This window comes from Malus sylvestris, chromosome 17 (genome assembly GCF_916048215.2).
Source record: "Malus sylvestris chromosome 17, drMalSylv7.2, whole genome shotgun sequence".
Taxonomy (NCBI): domain Eukaryota; kingdom Viridiplantae; phylum Streptophyta; class Magnoliopsida; order Rosales; family Rosaceae; genus Malus; species Malus sylvestris.
The window spans coordinates 28,426,381-28,446,867 of NC_062276.1; the positions used below are offsets into that span (position 1 = coordinate 28,426,381).

The following is a 20,487-nucleotide window of genomic DNA, read 5'->3' on the forward strand; positions in this document are numbered from 1 at the left end:
ACATAAATCATGGGCTCAATGTCTGGAAGCCCAAGTAACGAGGCCCAATATAATATGGTACCAACAGTAGTCCCCCAAGTCGCCGAGCTAGGAGATCTGCCGAAAAAATTGACAGACAAGGTAAGCACTCAGAGCTCCAAGCAATCAGTCCCAGATCAGAAGTTTGATTTTGAGTTCCGGTTGATTTTTCTCATTCTCCCTATCTTGCAGGCAGCGTGAAGGATCAAGAGAAGAAAAAGGAGAAGAGATGATATGAGATACTTTTGCATTTGAAGAAGTAACTTTCCACAGGCTCATTCTTGAACTAGGCTGAAGGGTTTTCTAGTTTCCTCCAGAGTATAAGGCCGACTCAAGAATTTGAAGGTCAAAACGAGTCCATCAAATCAAGAGTGCGTTCGACCTTGATGATATAAGATGCTTTTGCTATTGACAAAGTAAAAGATGAATCGGCACGTGTTCTGTTGCGCTTGTCTCCACATGCTTCCTTGTATCCTTCTCACTTGCCCTATTTGTTCCTCAGGCAGATGTGGTATCTTTTCTGGAAGCATAAGATGTTGAAGATGAGTACTCGATAGCAATGCTAGGTAAGTAATTAGGCAAGGAGTTCCAGGTAGTCAGTTCCTGACTGGAAGCTTGATTCCAAGTGCTGACTGATTGCTCTCTTTCTCGTTGTATTGCAGGTAAGAACAAGGCCAAAGGAAAAGACAGGGAAAAAGCATGATATGGGATACTCTTGCTTTTAACCCTGATGATATGAGATACTCTTACTCTGGTGTGGCTTGTTTGCAGAGGTATTATCATGGGAAAAATAAGCTGAGTATTTTGAGAGACTCTGCTGAGAGTTCCCTCTCGGATGTGAAGAAAAGTTGAGCATTTTTTTTATTTGTAGGTTTGCCTAACTGTGGAGGATGAAGGTCGACATATATAGGAATTATCCCAACAACGAGTAATAACGTTGTTCCTTTACCCTTCTTGGTCATAGCAATGCAGTGAGAGCTGCAAAATTCACGTGTTTTAACTTTGTTAGAGCACTTTGAAAAAGTGGTATGTGGTATCTGGAAAGCTGATGTTGCGTGTGAAGATTGCGGATAAGCTTTATCCAAGGAAAGTTGTTAAGATATAAATTTTAATTTTAGTTTTTCAAGCTTTATCTGGTTTTGTTTCACACTGTCTTGATCAATTTTATTTAATGTCTCCCATTAAACATTTAAATTTATTATTATATAAATTTTAATTTATTTTTGACCAAAAAAGAGTTTTTTATTTAACATTGTTCAAACTTGAAAAACTCAATCAATGTACTTAAATGTTAGTACCGAAATGTGTGTACCGAAATATATTATATTAAACTAATGTATTTAAATGTTAGTACCGAAATGTATTATATTAAATTAATGTACCTAAATGTGTGTACCGAAATGTATTATACTGAATTAATGTACCTAAATATTTGTATTGAAATGTATGTACCGAAATGTGTGTACCTAAATTTATGCACCGAAATGTATTATAATGAATTTAATGTACCTAAATAAAGAAAACAAAGTACATCGAAATATATTGTATAACAAAAATTAGTTTCTCTTAAATTTCCAACGAAATATATTACGATAAATGAAATGAAAATTATAATTATAATGAAATAAAAATAATACATTAAAAATTAGGAAGAAAAAGAGAAATATTTAAAAAAATAAAAATATAATTAATAAATGAGTTTATTAATGTATCAAGGGACTAAAATTATATTTTGATCTTACTCATGGTTTTAATCTAAAAGTGCCAATGATTAAATGAAGTTTTCTATTATTTTTATTGGGTCAAATCTGTATTGATGGCTTTTCCTTTTTAATAGGTTTCTACAAAGTTTTTTGGAACAAGAAACCTAGTTGGGGAACAACGACTACTACATGGTGAAGGGAAAGTCTAAGAAGAAAAAAAGAATGGGAAGATAATGGGAAAACATATGGGTCATTTGATACATCTAATCGTGTGGAAGTCAAACTTGTGGTCATGGGAGGCTGAAATGCCTCTGTGAGTTTTTCCAGCCTCTAAAATTGGTGGATAACTATGGCTTCCCACCAATTGTTCTTTTTTAGAGAAAAAAAAATTATGATGATTTTAATGATAAATACGTAGTAAAAGGTTATACTCCAGCTTACCATGTGACAAATTTTAAGTAAATAGTAATGTCACTTAGCAAAATTTAGATATAGTTGAGCCCATTAGACGTTTTTTTCCTCCTCCTCCGTTAGTCTCGTTTTGAATATGTGTGCGCGCTCCTAGGGTCTATATATTTGTGCGCTCCTAGGCCCAAGTAAACTCCACCGCCAATTTCCAAATATACCGGGCCAAATTGCACAGCCCAAATTCAAATCTTCTAAATCTAGCACCAGCCCACACAGCTGACTCGGCCCCCTTAAAAATTCTACCGGTCTTTTTGTATTTTAACCATGAAATCCATGTTTTGTTCTCAAATCATGTTTTCAACAAAACTCGTACCTTGATAATAATTAAAAAAATAAAATAAAATAACTCGTATAAAAGACATTTAACCCAACGATTGAATACAAAATTATGAATAAATAATAGGTAAAAGAGGTACAAAATTTGCATATAATATCAACCTCACAAAGGTTCACCACGAACATCATCAATATTGTCCCCAACTTAATCATGTAATGCTGGGTGTGATGTTTTCTCACAAAATACCTCGTTGAATTCCCCACATATCAGCTGTATACTATTTTGTTACATACTGATTGTGTGACTTTATTCTCCAACGTATAATACTACAATGATCTATAAGATAATATCAGTATGCATATAACAAATGTACATGTACGCATTACTGCTTAAGTGGTAACTTTGAAGTGTATTGGATTAAAGGGTTCGCTTTGAACAAATTAGTGGTCTCAAACTGTCACAGCCCGTCCCAAATATTTAATTTTGACAATGTGAAATGACTATTTTGCCCTCGGGGCGTGTTGTGTGATTATGTGATTTAAGTTTGGGAGTGGACTAATTCTTTAAGTCCTTATTATTTGGAACTAAAGAGGACTTGGTTGTTGGTTTTGTGGGTGACCACGTGGGACACACACACACTATATCTCTCTCTCTCTTCTCTCCCGTACTCTCTCACCCTCGGACTCACTCTCTCTTCTTCCCTCACGTACGGACGTCACCCAAAACCCTTTCAAACTTCACAGATCGACATCTAAGAGGTAAGATTCTTGTTCCTTGTAAGCTTCTGAGTTCATTGGTACCATTTTTGAGAATGGAAAGCTTCGAAAACCCGAGAAACCCTAACCTCGACTTTGTGCACTATTCATGCACATGTAATTTGAAGGTTTTAAGGAATTTGGAGCTTATAGATAGCTTAAGGAGGTTCCCACGAGGCTAGGAGTGGTTCGTTGGAAGAATTTGGACGTTGGAATAACGAGAACGATGGGTTGCAGGTTTTGGCCGGATTATCGATGAGATTTCAGACGAATCTCGTAAGATTTAGGTTCTAAAACTGGTATGGTTTTGTTCGTATTGATAAGATCTTCAAAATGGTTTAAATTTCATGTAATTTGGATGAAAATTGACAGAGATATAAGGTTTAGAAAAATTCCCCAGCTTCCGGCGTTAGAGGTCCAAGGTTAGAGATGACGGAATATTCCAAGGCGTCAGTTTATTTTAATAGATTCTGTTACTATTTAACGGAATATTCCTGATGGCGTTGACTGATGCCGTCAATATGCCTGTCACGTGGCCGCGCGTGGGGGTGCGTATTGCCGTGCCTTGGCCGGGGCGTGGGTGGTCAAAAAATTATTCTAAAAATATGGGGATGTTCATGGAGTTGTATAGATCACATTTGTATATTCAAACACCCCATTTGAGTATTGTATGAGAAGTTATTAGCTATTTTTTTCTATGTGCTTTAAATAACGTTTTTATAGTTAATTCGCATATAGGTGAGACTTATCCCGAGGACGAGCAAGTTCAAGGGCGACTCTGGGGCTACAACCCTTCGACATACCAGTGAGTGGGCTTTTGGTTTTTAGTATATATTAATATACTTGATATTTTCCCAGAAAATATGTTTAAATGAGAGTATGTCTTGAATGCCATGCATATAAATTTATAATTCGTATATGAATTGATATATGACGCATTATATATATAATTGTGGTGCTGTGGATGCTCAGGTAAGCTCAAGTGAGTTATGTTTGGTTATGTGAATTATCAATGGTGTGATGCGTGATTGAATAATGTTAGACTCAGAGAACTGCACCTAAGGTGATTGTAATTTAGCTAGAGATGGCACATGCCTGTTTATTATGTCACCTCCCGCACCATATGCTCATATTGGATCCAATTTAGGTGCACAGTCATGTCGTACAGACCATCTTAGGTGGTTCCGACTCATAGGTGACTAGCGATTTATCGCCCAACTATTATGTGTGAGTAGTATTGAGCATGATTATATTACATCCAGTATTGTCGTACTTACCTTTTCATTTAGTTCCGACTCTTGTGCAGTATATTGCCGTATAGGTCATTGTAGTGACTTCGGCTAGATTGACTTTTGAGCTATAAATTCAGCCGTACAGATTACCACAAGGGTTCCGGCTAACATGTTATATTTATATGAAATTATTCTCACTTGAATTGCTTACTTTGTTATATCTTGGCATGGCATACATATGAATATGATATTGTGAAGCATTTGAATTAATATATTTACATATATATTTATGTATATGCTTATCTTCTGATTCTGGGAAAAATTATACATGTTTTACAGCGAGGGGTTAGAAATGTTGATAAATGAAATGGTTTTTTTAAAACATTAATTTTTGGCCACTCACGTTTTCTGTTTTGCGCCCCTCCAGGTTTTAGGTAAGCTTGTTGTCGGTGACCTTGAGGATTTCGGCGGTTCTGACTTATCAAAATAATTGTAGGACATCTTATGGTATTGTATAATTAGTATTTGTCCTACTGGATTGCACCTAGACTTTTTATGCTCTGATTAGGAGTATTTACTTTTGTGTCTTTTGTGTTTTGCTCCTACCACTTCTTGTTTAGTAGTGCACTCTAGTAAATTCGGTTTTAAATATTCGTATATTTCTTATCTTTATTGCTTCCGCACTGTGCACTTGGCTACGTCACCCTCACGTGACGGCCAACATGCCTTGATCTCGGTCGGGTGTGTCACAAACCATAAGGTCGTTAGTATAACTATACTGCATTGTAAAAGATAAATAGCTCAAGCCCTAGAATCAAGTTCTCTCGTCAGTCTTACAGGTTCAAACAAAGCAGTGAGACATCACTACATGATTTGGAAACATTTTGAGTAATAACATCATAGGAAAGCTTCTACACATAACGCAATGAATCCTGCTCTTGTGCTCATTTTTTTTATACCAAAATCAGAGTCGGTGTTAGGTATTGTTCTTTGAATTCGATTTTCAGTTTTTGAAACTAACGAGTTCTCAGTAATTTAGCTACAGTTACCATTTTTGAAAACAAAAATTGGATTCAAAACGGATACCAAGGACTTTTAGTAGGTTAGCTTCTATAACAAGTAGAATGGACCAACGTTAAGAAGATTCTCAAAAGTAGTTGTGACCGATGAAAGACCCTTCATTTAAGTAATCAGGAAATTCAAAGTGATTATCATTCATTTGAGTAGTCAAATCTGGGATATCGACCACTGTATTCGGGGGATTGGACGCAGTGTGGCATTGGTCAAGGTCCAATCCTTGAAAAATATATTCTTGAGGTTCCTTGGAAGAAACGAAAATGTCCTGAAAAATTGGTTAAGCATGGAGTGTTGGATTTATTCCGATGTAAATCAAACTTAAATGGTCTACAACATATAATAGGAATGTAATATTAGAGATTAATGTAGATATTGTGATTTATTTCCTAAAGATATCAATCTTATATTAGATGTCTTGTAATACAAGTAAGATTGATGGAGTCCTTGATTTTATGTGATTATGATACCTAACTGATAGGCTAAAAAGTGGGATTTGGGATTCCTTTATGGATGGAACCTTAATGCCTTAGCCAGTATAAATACTAAGGTCCCTGCAAACCCTAGAGACACAACAAACACTTCCCATAAAGTAGTTGTATCCGGCTAGGTGCTTTGTAGAAGACTTTGGTGTTGCCGCATCCTTCATCTTCTTCGTTTGATCTCCAATGGCTATCGCTTCATGATCAGGTCAGCTAAAATTCCTCCGTTTGTGTTTTAATTATATAACCACATAAAGTTTACATGTGGTATCAGAGCCACTGGTTATATAATTAAAACCTATTAGGTTTAATGTTATATAATATTCTCTTGAACTGCGTGTTTAATCCAAATTCTCATTGCATATACTCGGCAACATCACCATGCGATTTGAATAAGTTCAATTGTTAATTATGATCAGGTTGCATAATTATTCAGTTTTAATCAAGAATATTTTTCACTAATATTATGGTTGCAGTCAAGGGAAATTTATTAAGAACTATGCTAATTGATACCTTGATTATTATCAGCAAGACAAGTTGCCTGATTATAGCACGAATCCATAATATTGTATGCGGTGTATTATATATAACCACATAGCTTTGCTTGCCAATTGGAAATTGAACTACGCTTAGAGGTGCTTTTGATCAAGCATGAATTAAATTATGGAATTGAAGCATAGAATTTATATAATATTCTTATGGTATTGAAGCATGAAATTTAAAAACCATATAGGAATTGGAATCCTATAATCAAATAGGAACGTAAAGAAGCATATATGTAAGGCGTGGTATTATATTATGTATTTTACAGTGGAAACCATGGCACTAAGAAGAATAACAGTTTTGTTCTATTTCAATCTTCATGCTAGTGTTTTGGTTGAATTGATTTACCATGTGCCACTGATGATCTCAATTTTTGTAAGCATGCTATATTTGTTCTGACCTTACTGAAGAGGTCCCTCCGATTAGCAAGCAGAACGAAGTCATCTACCAAAGCAAAATGGTTTGTTTCATTGACTTTGATTTCCATAATGGTTTATGGTATTTTGGTTGATATATATTTGGGTTGATCCCTGAAAGCTTAAATTGGTAATAAGATAAGATATAATTGCATGAGTGATGTACTAATTATTGTAGAGTATGTACATACATTGATTACCATGTATCGGTTAAGTATGTCATGAATATGGATCCAAATATTATATATTTTGGCAATACGTATCTAAATGGGCATATGCTTATTGAATAAGAACTAATATTATTTTCCATGAATTGCATTCTATATGAATTGCTACGAGTGATACGTTAATGTGACAAGAAACAATTGCATAAGTGCCAGCAATTGTTGGATCAAGCAAGTATATATAATTTTCTAAAGCCAATTATGTATCTACAGTTCGCATAGCATGTATATGTATTTACATTTGTTCTAACCTTGCATTGGAGAATTTCTTAAGATTCCTCAGTGGAACAAGCCCAATGAAGAGGTTCGTATTACATCGGTATATGAAATTCTGGTATGATGTTGCCTTTTGGTCTTCATGATAAATTATATAAGGAATGGTTATGTTGGATTCATGAAGTGTTATATTGTTCTTGCAAAATCCAACCATCTCGTGACGTTTTTTTTTTTGTTGTAGGAGACATAATTAGTCATATCCTATAATTTATCAATACTATTGGGATATGTTATGCCTATGATTGTAATAACATATATTACAATAGTGTTGCAGGGAAGCATACGCTAAGTTTTATACATGTCAACTATATACATGTATGTTAATGAATTAGATAAAATTCCCATACATGAAAGTAAGTCATACAAATTTTGGCAACATTTGTTAAGCAAATGACGTGTATAATGTTGCTTGTATGGCTAATTTGGTTCAAGCATGAGATAACATATTTTTAATATTGCCGTGGGTTTTGAACTATAGTGAATTGTGGTTTTGTTTCCACTAATTTTCACAATATGTGAATGAACTTTTATGCCATTAATAGCACAAGCAATATGCGTGACTAATCAATCAGGTTTATCTATAATTTGCTTTCCTATCTCAATAGTCGTATAAATTATACATAACTAGTTAATTATGAAAATTTGATGTATAATTTGTGGATTGACTAAGAATGACATAAAGCATCCAGTGGCAAGAACAAGAACAAGAACATTATACAAATGAATGAGATATGCAGTAATTATGTGACAATTCTCATTTGTATTTTATCTATTTATATGAGAATTATGGTTGGCCATGTGATTATATATATGTTTATAAAGAAGTGGTGAACATATGAAGGCATGCGGTATGTATTTCATTCAAAGCATATGACTAAAATTGATAAGCATAAGTTTTCAAACTTGTATATAGTTTGTCAGTTTTTCCAATGTCTAAAGAATTTAAACAACGTTTTGATGAGTCAATTTTATGTGCCATAAGGGGAGAAGAAAAGAAATTATTCAAGGCTAATGTATGGCATGTATTGGAGTTTTTTCTTTTGGAAGAAAAGAATTTTTGGTTGTTCCTTTACTTAATTTGGTATTTACAAGGCTAATGCACGATTTTGATGCTAATGTTTTAGGAGTCTTGTACTACAGAAATAAAGGTACAAAAGGAAAGGAACTCGTTTGACTTAAGAGAGAATTTAAGTGATATCACAATTTGGCTTTTGAATTAAAAGCGACTATATTGTTTAAAGTGTTTCCATTTTGAATCTATTAGCTCCATCATGTTTTCTCATACGTGTTGATATCCTTGTGGTGGAAGATTGATATTATAGCTCTTATACAACTTGATCTATATGTGATTAATCTCCTTTCAAGTATGTTGTCAGGTTTTTTTAGATTAATTGGATATCGAAAGGAGTCATGAAGGCTGGAGATGATTAATGTCTTGTCAACTAAGCAAGCCGTAGCGGCTTAGTTGATGCTGGGACTATGGTTTTAAGTTACTTTGATCAACGTTGCATCTTAATTAGAATAAAAGGGATAATCTTCTTGCCCGTAGGTGTGGATCGTTTCCTTTGTTTTAATTAAGATGGCATAGTATGAGTTTTATTTCACAGGAGTTTGTGAAAACTTCATCTTGCCCGTAGGTGTTGAAGTTTTTTATGAAGGTAACTCTTGTGACATATAATTCAGTACTAGAAACTAATTAATTTTCTTGCCCGTAGGTGTAAATTAATCTAGTTTCATGAAGTTTATTGGGGATAAAGTTCCATGCCATCAGTTACAAAATCCCACTATGAGCCCCATAATAGGTTGTGGTTTTAAGGCATGGAAATCGGTTGCATCATAACATATTTTGTGTCTATTCATGAGACTTGTTGATGCAAAGTATTGGACCCATGAAGGTTAATCAAGGATTGCTAAGGTACACATTATTTAAGTCTTATGCTTGTAAATCTTTTCAATTTGAAGTATGATGTCGTTTTAGATGATGAAATTTGACTACTAGAGTTTCCCTTGGACATCAAAATTGAAATGATAAGAAATTGAATTGTTATGGATGTATAAATTCATGATAGATGCACATGATTGTTTCTGGCAGATTGCATGTCTTGATTTAAATTGAGTGAATGATACGTCTAATGATCAGCAAACGACCTGAATTTTTGATATGTTCAACATGTATATGTCTACTATGTGTCTGCAAATTTTCGTAAAGTTTTGCCGTGTAGTGTAATTATGGTGAATTTACTAGTAACCCATGCTCGTACAGACAGTTTTGCTGGCAGATTGTTTTTGTCTTTTGAGACGTCACTTTAGACAATTAGTTTGACCTAAAACGGCCCTATATTTTTATTTTATGATAGTATGTCTATTTTGATCTGTAAAATTTTGGTAGCAATTAAGCTTGTAAATTAATTATGATAAATTCTAAAGTAAGTGTAACTCATTGCTGAAATTCTGTTTGATAACTTTATGTTGGTTGTGATGTCTATTTAATTATGTCTAAAATATGAAGCAAATTTGTTTAGGTAAATCCTTGAAAGAATATATGAATGAGTGTTTGCCCAAGTGGGAGAATTAGTGAAAGAAAATTGGGCTTCACACTCATTAACTTATTTGCAATAAGTGTATAAACTCTAAAAGTTTAGTGGGAGTTGTTCTAAAGTTTTGAGCATTAAGTGGACTTGCATAAAGTGTTATTCTATCTTCCATGAATATGTGTTTTGGTTGATGAAATTAGAATTATGCCATGACTCGAATGACAATAATATGTTTAAGTTGCAGAATGAGTACTTGGTGTATGTGTATATTTTTACTTGCAATCATTTGGATGCCTTGATTGATTATTTGTTAATCTTTAGAAGAATTTTGAGGCTCATGGGGACTTAGCACAAATATGGAATTATTAATGCAAATAGATGGTTGTGAAATGCATGGTTTTGTATAAACAGCGGTGAATGTCTTAGTTTTACCTTTCATTGAGATTATGCTATTTAAGGTGTTAAGGAAAGGTTAAAGAAAGACAATTTTGTAGTGATATGCATTCATTGACTAAGTAAGGGTGTTCCCACAAGCATATTTCAAAAGTATGATTTAAGTAGTGATTTGCAAATTAAGTGACGATGTTGCAAATCAGTGGGAGCTTGAGTTTCATGTAATTGATGCCTTACATTTGCAGATGACCTATAAGGTATGTATGGTTGATTGAATCCATTCATTCAGTTTAATCTCCGGTTGGATTCATGAAGTCACATGTTTATGTGTTAGTCAATTATCAGATGATGATATATCTGATATCCAGTTAAGCAAATTGCATTTTAAGTCATAAAGGAATGGTTAATCTTCTTGCTCGTAGGTGTGGATTAATTCTTTTGGTTCGACTTAAAATGGCATGACATGATTTATATGTTGTATTAGTTGTGAGGGTTTTTTCATCTTGCTCATAAGTGTTGAAAATTTTTTCTCACGAAAGTAACTAATATGGTATATGAACTAGTGTCAAAAACATGTTAATTCATCTTGCTCGTAGGTGTTGAATTAATTGTGTTTTATGAAGTTTTGTTTGCAACTGCAGTAGAAGTTTGCATTAAAGAGGACCTGAGATGATAAAAGTTGAGACACATTCAGGTAATTAAAGTTCATCTTTGCAATCATAATTTGACGGTGTTTCATGTGGATGAGGATTTTAGCATGTGTGATTATGAAGGTTTTTGGTTGTGTCAACCTTACAACCTTGTTAGTTCCATGTTGAAAGACTTATTTGACAGAAACTTGTATCAAGGATAGGATGTTATCACAACTACATGGCCATTAAAGTGACATTAATCTCCAATTTCAAGTATAAACATAAATACTATATGTGTAGACCAGTGGGAGAATGTTGGATTTATTCCGATGTAAATCAAACTTAAATGGTCTACAACATATAATAGGAATGTAATATTGGAGATTAATGTAGATATTGTGATTTATTTCCTAAAGATATCAATCTTATATTAGATGTCTTGTAATACAAGTAAGATTGATGGAGTCCTTGATTTTATGTGATTATGATACCTAACTGATAGGCTAAAAAGTGGGATTTGGGATTCCTTTATGGATGGAACCTTAATGCCTTAGCCAGTATAAATACTAAGGTCCCTGCAAACCCTAGAGACACAACAAACACTTCCCATAAAGTAGTTGTATCCGGCTAGGTGCTTTGTAGAAGACTTTGGTGTTGCCGCATCCTTCATCTTCTTCGTTTGATCTCCAATGGCTATCGCTTCATGATCAGGTCAGCTAAAATTCCTCCGTTTGTGTTTTAATTATATAACCACATAAAGTTTACATGGAGCTCATCAGTAATCAATCACAACTCAAGTAGACAGATCCTTAAAAATTCCGAAACCACATCATAGAAGAACAATTGAGTATTGAGTACTGTCAAGAATACAATAAATCACACAAAGCAAATCCTATGCTTAATTTCCCAATTCATGGTTTCTATCTTCCATTCCACGTTTGGGTCAATTGACAAGAGTTACATTAGTCACCAGAAAGCAACCAATATGGGAAGAAAACATTGAATTGGACTCTAAAACTATTGAAAACTTGCACAAAACATCCCTAAATCAAACAAATATGTTGTTCAACAAACGTTGGAAATCTTCCACCATAAAAAAGAAAAAAGCATTTACCTCTGTAAATTCCGTGAAATTACTCGAGTGAGGATTTTGAAGATTAGGGAACAAAAAACGAACAAAAAACATAATTGAAATCATATTGGGGATAATACAAACCCTAATTATAAAAAACAAGAGAAAGATGAATGTTGAATGAAATGGAAAAACGAAAAGCATAGAGAGAGAGAGTGTGTATATACTTCAAATTAACCGAATCAAACGTTTCTGCAGATTTTTGGATTCCGAGATTTTGGCTGCTCTTCCTTCTCGATATTTTTCCTATCCCTTTTTTACGGGGTACAACGGCGGGACCTCCGTACTTTTTACTTTGTACTGGGCTGATGTCTCAGTCGAGAGAAAACAAAAATTATAGCCTTACTACATATTTGTACAAGTATCAAAAATTTTAAATTAAATATACAAAATTAACGATATGGTTGTAAATAATTAGATTATTAATTAAATATCGATTAATGTGTTTATTTTTATTAATAACACATCATTTGGTTTAAAAATTTAGTTTTTCTAGCATTATCGTATTTGTATTATTTATTTAGTAGAGAAGAGATACAACTCATATGTGTTGGTAAGCCCTACTTTTATTAAAAATAGGAGAAATTAGGTTTTCATCTTTCATTTTGCTACTCCATTGATTAAAATTATATTCCTTTTCAAATTTTTATCAAGATCCTTGGGTATTAATAATATCATTATTTATTTTAATAATAACATATTTTTTTATTTCTAAATATATTCATTTAATGTTAAAAATGTTACAATTAGTATATTTATATTTATGACTAAATTTTTTATCTTATATTTTTAGTTTTAGTTTGTACCCATTTTTAATTTGTAATTTTTTTTTTAATTTGTACTAATTTTCTTTTCAATTTCAATTTGTACCCATATATTAATTTATTTTTATGCCCATATTTTTTAAAGTTTATTTCTATTTGTACCCATATATATAGATATATATATAGATATATATATATATATATATTACTTTTTATTTTTCTAAATGTACCCATGCTAATTATATGTACTCATTCTTAAATATACCAATTTGTTATATGTAAAATGTATCCTTTTTTTTTTTATATAAAATCTATTCAATTTTTTTCTAATCCATTTAGGGTATATTCTTTTTTCTTTGATTTTAAAATGTATCCATGTCAAGTTTAATCCAAGAAATTTACTAATGTTGTTAAGCTTAATATCTTTTTTTTTTTTTGGTGATTTTGAAGAATGTACCCAAGTTTTGATACAATAATTTTTTTTTTGGTTAATTTTGAAGAATGTACCCATGTTTATACACACACACACACACACACACACACACAATAGTATATTTATATTTTAATATTTTGAATCCCACAAATTATGGTTTTTATTTAAAATCTCATTTATATAAACAACTAAAATTTCTAATTTTTAATTTAAAAAATATAGTAACGTACATAGAAATAAATTATCACATTAATTTCAAGGACCTCGATAAAAAATTAAAAACCAACAAAATTTCAATCAAAGAATATTCATAGCTAAGGACCGTATCCAAGTCTCCCTTAAAAATATGGTACAAATGATAGTACAAATATGAGATAAAAGTAATATTACTCGAGAGAAAAACTGAATGGGGCTCAGGTTGATAATCGACTTGCTGCGTGACACTACTAAAACCACTCAAAATCTATCATGTTGTAAGTTTTAATATAATCTTTTATGTTTTTTTATAGTTAAATTACTCATAATTATTTTTCCTACTAACTAATATACAGACCTGGATTGTCTGCCCTCCCCATCCATTCCCTTCTCATGCCCTCTTACTTTTCTAGCCATTGACTTAATATTTAGTTATTTTAATGCTCCAGATTTTGTCACTTCACCAACAACTCCAAAGCATCTTTAAAGCCCAATTTTGCATACTTTTCTGCTGTCTTTCCCGCCCTTCTATCCATTTCCTGACTTTGTTTGCTGCCCTTTCCCCATCTAAAGTCCTTTTTCTCCCGCCTCTTCCACTTTTCCCACCTCCTGCCGATTAGACACCGCTGCATCTTCATTGGGTCTTCCCAGGTCTGTTTATGTAATTTTCTTTGCTTGTTTTTGGTCCTTTTTGCTATTGGATTTGTATGGCTTCCTTGTCTTGTAATCCCGCTTATCTTGGAGCCAAAAACCCTCCTTACTACAAGCATAAATTCTTGAAGTGACTTCATTAGTTTTCTTATTCTTATAGTGACGATCTTTTCTAATACTAAATCCCACTTTTCGTCTGCAGGCATTGTATAAATTATAGGCTGCTTCTTGCGAATCAAACTCCACACCACACCTCGTTGTACAATCGAATTCGATCGAGTCATCATTGTTGATATTATTTGCTTCTTCAGAATCAATCATTTTCAATTGGATCTGCAGTATAGAAAAAGGTATGGTAGAGAAAAAAAAATAAACATTTCAAAGTTTGTTTCGATATGGAGGTTGTGGGCTTTAATCAACTAGTATACTTCAAAATTGTTCTCAATTACTCTAGAGGAACAAATAACGGGATTAAGTCGGCAAAAGAGGACCCCCAACATGTTATCAACAAGAAAATACAAATCCAATAGCAAAAAGGAGCAAAAACAAGCAAAGAAAATTACATAAACAGACCTGGGAAGACCCAATGAAGATGCAGCGGTGTCGAATCAGCGGGAGGTGGGAAAAGTGGAAAAGGCGGGAGAAAAGGGACTTTAGAGGCATGAAAGGCAGCAAAACAAAGTCAGGAAATGGATAGAAGGGCGCGGGAAAGGCAGCAGAAAAGTATGCAAAATTAGACTTTAAAGATGCTTTGGAGTTGTTGGTGAGGTGGCAAAATCTGGAGCATTAAAATAATAAAACATTAAATCAATGGCTAGAAAAGTAAGAGGGCATGAGAAGGGGATGGATGGGGGAGGGCAGACAATCCAAGTGACTAATATGCACCATGAGATTATCTAATGGTTTTTTTTATTTTTTTTATTTTATTTTTAATAACATGGGGTTGGAATCCAAGAGTTATTCTCATTTCCTGGTTTGTTATTTCAAAATTTCAATTGTGGAATGTTAAGGAAGGAGTTAATTGATTTCGAGGGGCGGTGCCATTCAGTTTTTCGGCACAAAGCGCCATCATCACAAGTGGCTGAATGACACTGAGAAGTATGCAATCAAGGGTTGTTATTAATACTCCTTGCGAATCGGCTCAGAAGTATTTCATATTTACTGTTAGGATCATCTTTTTCTGTTTTTTTTTTTTTTTTTTTTTTTTGAAAAGATAATGTAAGGTTGTGTTTTTTTATATATCTTGCCCAAATTCCCAATAAGGCTCCTCAATCAGTGCTGTCTGTACACTGATGTTACTTTTCTTGTTGATGTTTAGCATGCCACACACACAATAGTATTTTCACAACTCAGTATATCCGGGAACAACCAAACTGTGAAAGACTCATTGACAAGGCGGGCCTGATATATTTCATGCTCTTAGATGTTGGATATTTTGTGGTAACTAAGACAGCCAACCAAGTTCATAATATATTTGCTACTTCTGTAACCAAACTGAAGACAAAATTCTGAAATTTCTTTTCTTGTTGGTGTCAATACTACACTGAACATGTATTTAATAAGAAAAAGTGGATAATAGATATTTTTTCTATTTTATATTCTATGCTTAAGGGTCGGTCATCGTTCTTTTTGATTTGGTAAAAATGGTCAATGACGTTAAACTGTGAAGCGACAGAAAGTGCATCAAGACCAACGAAAGTTTGTGTGCTACACAAAAATATATGATTGTAGCAGCACAATTACTTTCAGAATGGCTAGATTTGAATCTCTGAAATGAATGGTCCTAAATGAATCAAGTTGTTGAAAAACTTTCAAGCTTCACACACAATCGACAAGGTCACACGATTTTGTTGAGATTGGAGAGTAGAGCAGACGTTCATTGTCTTGTTAGACACAACAATTTCATCGAGCATTCATCGATTCCGAATCGAGAAACTTGAGCTGAGATTCCAGATATTGGAGTCAAACTTATCCCTGTACTTGACATCTTCCAGAATTTAGGAAACCTGCCAGCATCAAAACACTCTAGGGAAAAGGGAAAGGAACTAAAACATATCGGTCCCCTCATGACCGAAAAATAGTGTTTAGGTAGAAAAACGCCATCATCGGCGAGTAACCCAAACAAAACGTCACTAAACTCCAGCAAATTGACCACTGTTAGATTCGCTTTACATGTAAGCAAGTATTCACAACCAAGAGCCATAATCGTCAGTCATTAGAGGCGATATGATTAAGTGATCACGAAACTAAAGGTTTTGGTGAATGCTGCCGTCGTCTACTTATAGAGCAAAGCTAACCTACCACTTCCAACCGATCTCGGGGTTTAGGTAGTTGAAGTTGTCTGATTATCCGAGCCAAAAATATTTCCCGCATCAGCCTTTTTGCTAGCTTTTCCCTTGCTATTGTTTCCTACTTCTGTTGAAGCCTCAGCAGTGAGCCTTCCCATCTTCTTCTGCAGGTCAGCCAGCGGATCATTTGATTGTTTTCCTTTGGAACTTTTCTTTGCCGTGCCAAACTTCAGCTCCAACCTATATAGTGCACAGGCGTCTGAGTTGTTGACCTCATACTCAAACAAATGCCACTCGTGATCGCTTGAAGGCTGTGGATCCATATAATAGGACCTTTTCTGCCCCCCATATTCCTTCATTACCTGCTTTCTTGATTCATGCCATCCACGCCCGCTGTAGTCTGGCAGTGACCTCTGCTTCCTATTTCCACTCTCAAAGGCTCTTCTAGGCCTACCAAAAAAGAGCCACTCCCTAAGCGTTTCACCCTCGAGCAAAGAAAGATCAAATAGCTCTGCAATATTGAATTATTGGTAGCCAGTCAGTGATAAATAAAGTAATAATTCACTTCACTCTGAACTGATAAATGACTAGCTAATAGGAAAAACATAACAAACGGCAGATACCCGAATCATTCCATGGAGATCTTAGAGTAGCAGCCCCATCACAATTGGGGATTCCCACATCCTTCCCCTGTGTCTTATCATTAAGCGCGGAAAAAAGTGAACCATCCTTCAAAGCAATGCCCCCAGGTCGCAGAACCGGAGTGTTCCCAGGAAGACCTTCATTTCTTGCTAAAAGGGCATGGCCACTACTGCAATAGTCCTGACACAAAACTTGGGCAGGCCTGGAACAATCCCAAAGTGCACATTTTGGCCCCAAGAAAGCAGAAACTGGAGGACATATATCCGGCATAACATTTGGCACAACATCCTCTTCAGACTGTTTAATGTCACTGTGAGTGATGAAAGGCCCTTCATTTAAGTAATCAGGAAATTCAAAGTGATTATTGTTCATTTGAGTAGTCAAATCTGGGATATCAACCATTGTATTCGGGAAATTGAACGTAGTGTGGCATTGGTCAAGGTCCAATCCTTGAAAAATATCTTCTTGAGGTTCCTTAGAAGAAACGAAAAAGTCCTGAAAAATTGGTTAAGCATAGAGCTCATCAGTAATCAATCACAACTCAAGTAGACATATCCTTAAAAATTCCGAAACCACAGCATAGAAGAACAATGAGTACTGTCAAGAATACAATAAATCATACAAAGCAAATCCTATGCTTAATTTCCCAATTCATGGTTTCTATCTTCCATTCCACGTTTGGGTCAATTGGCAAGATTTACATTAGTCACCAGAAAGCAACCAATATGGGAAGAAAACATTGAATTGGACTCTAAAACTATTGAAAACTTACACAAAACATCCCTAAATCAAACAAATATGTTGCTCAATAAACCTCTTGGTTGTCCAGGACTCCAGATAGTTATGTAAAGGAAGATAAACACCAAACAATGTCAAACATATCTCAAAATCTTGCTCGTTTACGGAATTCCACAACAGGAAAGGAAAACCATGTTGTACTAAATGCGAAAACATCAAGAAAATTCATATGAAAATTTAGCTAATATACGATCAGACTGAATGATGAAGAAAAGTTAAAATAATGCAGACGAATCATAAACAACCGTTGAAATCTTCCACCATAAAAAAGAAAAAAGTATTTACCTCTGTAAATTCCGTGAAATTAATCGAGTGAGGGTTTTGAAGATTAGGTTCTGGGCCTTCAAGCTTAGGTTGTGGCAATTCCTTCAATGGACTTTCTGCATCATCTTTCTCATCACAATGTTGTTTCAAGAGCCGGGCTAACTCCTCAGAAAATGATCCAAGGCTTCCATGGCTACCACCCTACAGATTTCGAATGTAATCGGATTTTATACACTTACCAAACATTACTCGATACAAAAACACAAAATCCGAAAACATAAATAAAAAACCAGCAAATGAGAAAAAACCCACATGCAAGGAAGATGCAGGGGACGGGTCATTGAGCTCGGCACCCCACCCGCCAAGCATCTGATGCATTTGGTCCTCCCAGATGGCAATGTCGGCAGTCCGACCCTCATTCCTGGCAATTTGAATATTGGTGACCATCCCTTGAAGCTCTTGGACTCGAGTCTTTGCTTTTTCCTTCAGTAGCTTGTGAGAAGCAGCCTCACACTTGCCCTTGGAATCCTTCAGCATTGCTGCCCTCTGCTCTCTCCCTTCCGCTTCTAATAAAATCCCTAAAAAAAAAAATTTTTAAAAATTCAAGAATCTTTCTTGTATGTTAAGTTAATAAACAATCTAATTAGAGAATTAAACGAACAAAAAACATAATTGAAATCATATTGGGGATAATACAAACCCTAATTATAAAAATCCAGAGAAAGATGAATGTTGAATGAAATGGAAAAACGAAAAGCATAGAAAGAGAGATAGTATATACTTCAAATCAACCGAATTAAACGTTTGAGCAGATTTTTAGGTTCCGAGATTTTGGCTGCTCTTCCGTCTCCTTCCGCGATTTGTTCATTCACTCAGCCGGTCCGTCCCTCTTTGTTCTCGATTTTTTTTCCTATCCTTTTGTACTGGGGTGACGTCTCTATTTGTACTAGTACTTGAGTATTTACAAACCTAACAATGTGATTGTAGATCATTATATTATTAATTAAGTTGATTAACGTGCTTATTTGTTTTAAACATCTGATCTCTCTAGTATTACTCTATTTTTATTATTTATTTAGTAGATATACAACTCATATGTGTTGGTAAGCTCTACTTTTATTAGAAATATGGTACAAATTATAGTACAAATATGTAATAAAAGTAGTATTACTCAAGAGAAAAACTGGGTGGGGGCTCAGGTTGATATTTGACTTGCTGCATGACACTATTAAAACCACTCAAAATTTATCATGTTGTAAGTTTTAATATAATCTTTTATATTTTTTTAATAGTTAAATTACTCATAATTATTTTTCCTACTAACTAATATACACCATGAGATTATCTAATGGTTTTTTTTTCTAATAACATGAGGTTGGAATCCAAGAGTTATTCTCATTTGTTGGTTTATCACCCTAAAAACTAGCTTAAAGAGTTCAAATCCAATCATGAGGATTTTCAAAATAATAGTACCTAAGATCTATGTTATGGCTTCAATTGACAATACCATCTACCACCATATTTTTTCACCCAATAGACATGCATTAACTAGCATTCACTTTATGTGTCATAAGTTGTTTGCACTGATCAATGATATTGGCAAGAGGATGAAAGTCGATATCAGTCATTATATTAATTAAGTTAACCACTAGAGCCGAATCTATCTCCACAATAATCGTGCAATACACTTGTTAACTACAAGTTTCAATCCAAAATATAGCCCCCAATTTTAGCATCAAGCACCTACCCTTTGCCCAAGTTGACAGAGAACATGCCAAGCCAATCACCAATGTTATCTCTAAGAACTCCTCCTACACCTATATTTCCAATAGAATTGATTTGAGAACCGTCCACATTAAGCTTCACCTTCCCTACAGTAGGTGGATTCCAAGCCACATACTTCATTGTAATTCCAGTCCATTATTTGATTCAAAAGAAGACTAACATCCATGACAATTCCAATCCGTTGTTTCATCAAATTACATTTCCCTCTCAAAATTTCTAATGACTCATTTTTAGAGATTGACCAATATATTCACATCTCTGTACATATGGAACTAATTATTACTTATCACCAAACTTGAAACACCCATGAACAAATTATGAGTTAGGTGGCGGAGAAAATTTGGTGCCTTGTTACGACCTCCACTTGTTGGAAAGGTCGGAACGATTATTTTTATTGGGTCGAATCTGTATTGATGGCTTTTCTTTTTTAATATGTTTCGACAAAGTTTTTGGGAACAAGAAACCTAGTTGGGGAATAACGACTACTACATGTGAAGGGAAAGTCTAA

The 20,487-nt window shown here is 34.3% G+C and overlaps 2 protein-coding genes and 1 long non-coding RNA gene across 4 annotated transcripts in view; 1 reads left to right on the top strand and 2 right to left on the bottom strand.

Annotated features, from left to right (window-relative positions):
- Positions 1 to 12,382, bottom strand: part of LOC126610361 (transcription factor VOZ1-like) — a 46,007-nt gene extending 33,625 nt beyond the window's left edge. The window contains exon 1 of the mRNA XM_050278417.1: positions 12,327 to 12,382. The gene's annotated coding sequence lies outside the window, so the exon portion shown is untranslated. The remainder of the gene's footprint in view (positions 1 to 12,326) is intronic.
- LOC126610363 (uncharacterized) lies at positions 3,150 to 3,836 on the top strand. Of its 2 annotated transcripts, none has more exons than XR_007618498.1 (3): positions 3,150 to 3,224; positions 3,350 to 3,520; positions 3,594 to 3,836. It is a non-coding gene; the product is annotated as an uncharacterized LOC126610363 (long non-coding RNA). The 2 variants fall into 2 exon arrangements; XR_007618499.1 differs by having other exon boundaries at positions 3,622 to 3,836.
- A 3,720-nt stretch (positions 12,383 to 16,102) lies between the features above and the next one.
- On the bottom strand, positions 16,103 to 19,123 carry LOC126611498 (transcription factor VOZ1-like). The gene is made up of 5 exons (XM_050279794.1): positions 18,976 to 19,123; positions 18,507 to 18,772; positions 18,216 to 18,395; positions 17,114 to 17,627; positions 16,103 to 17,001 (listed from the first exon to the last, which is right to left on the bottom strand). The coding sequence occupies exons 2-5, from the start codon at positions 18,729 to 18,731 to the stop codon at positions 16,526 to 16,528; spliced, it is 1,395 nt and encodes a 464-aa protein (XP_050135751.1). The 5' UTR covers positions 18,732 to 18,772; positions 18,976 to 19,123; the 3' UTR covers positions 16,103 to 16,525.
- Between the last annotated feature and the right edge of the window lie 1,364 nt (positions 19,124 to 20,487).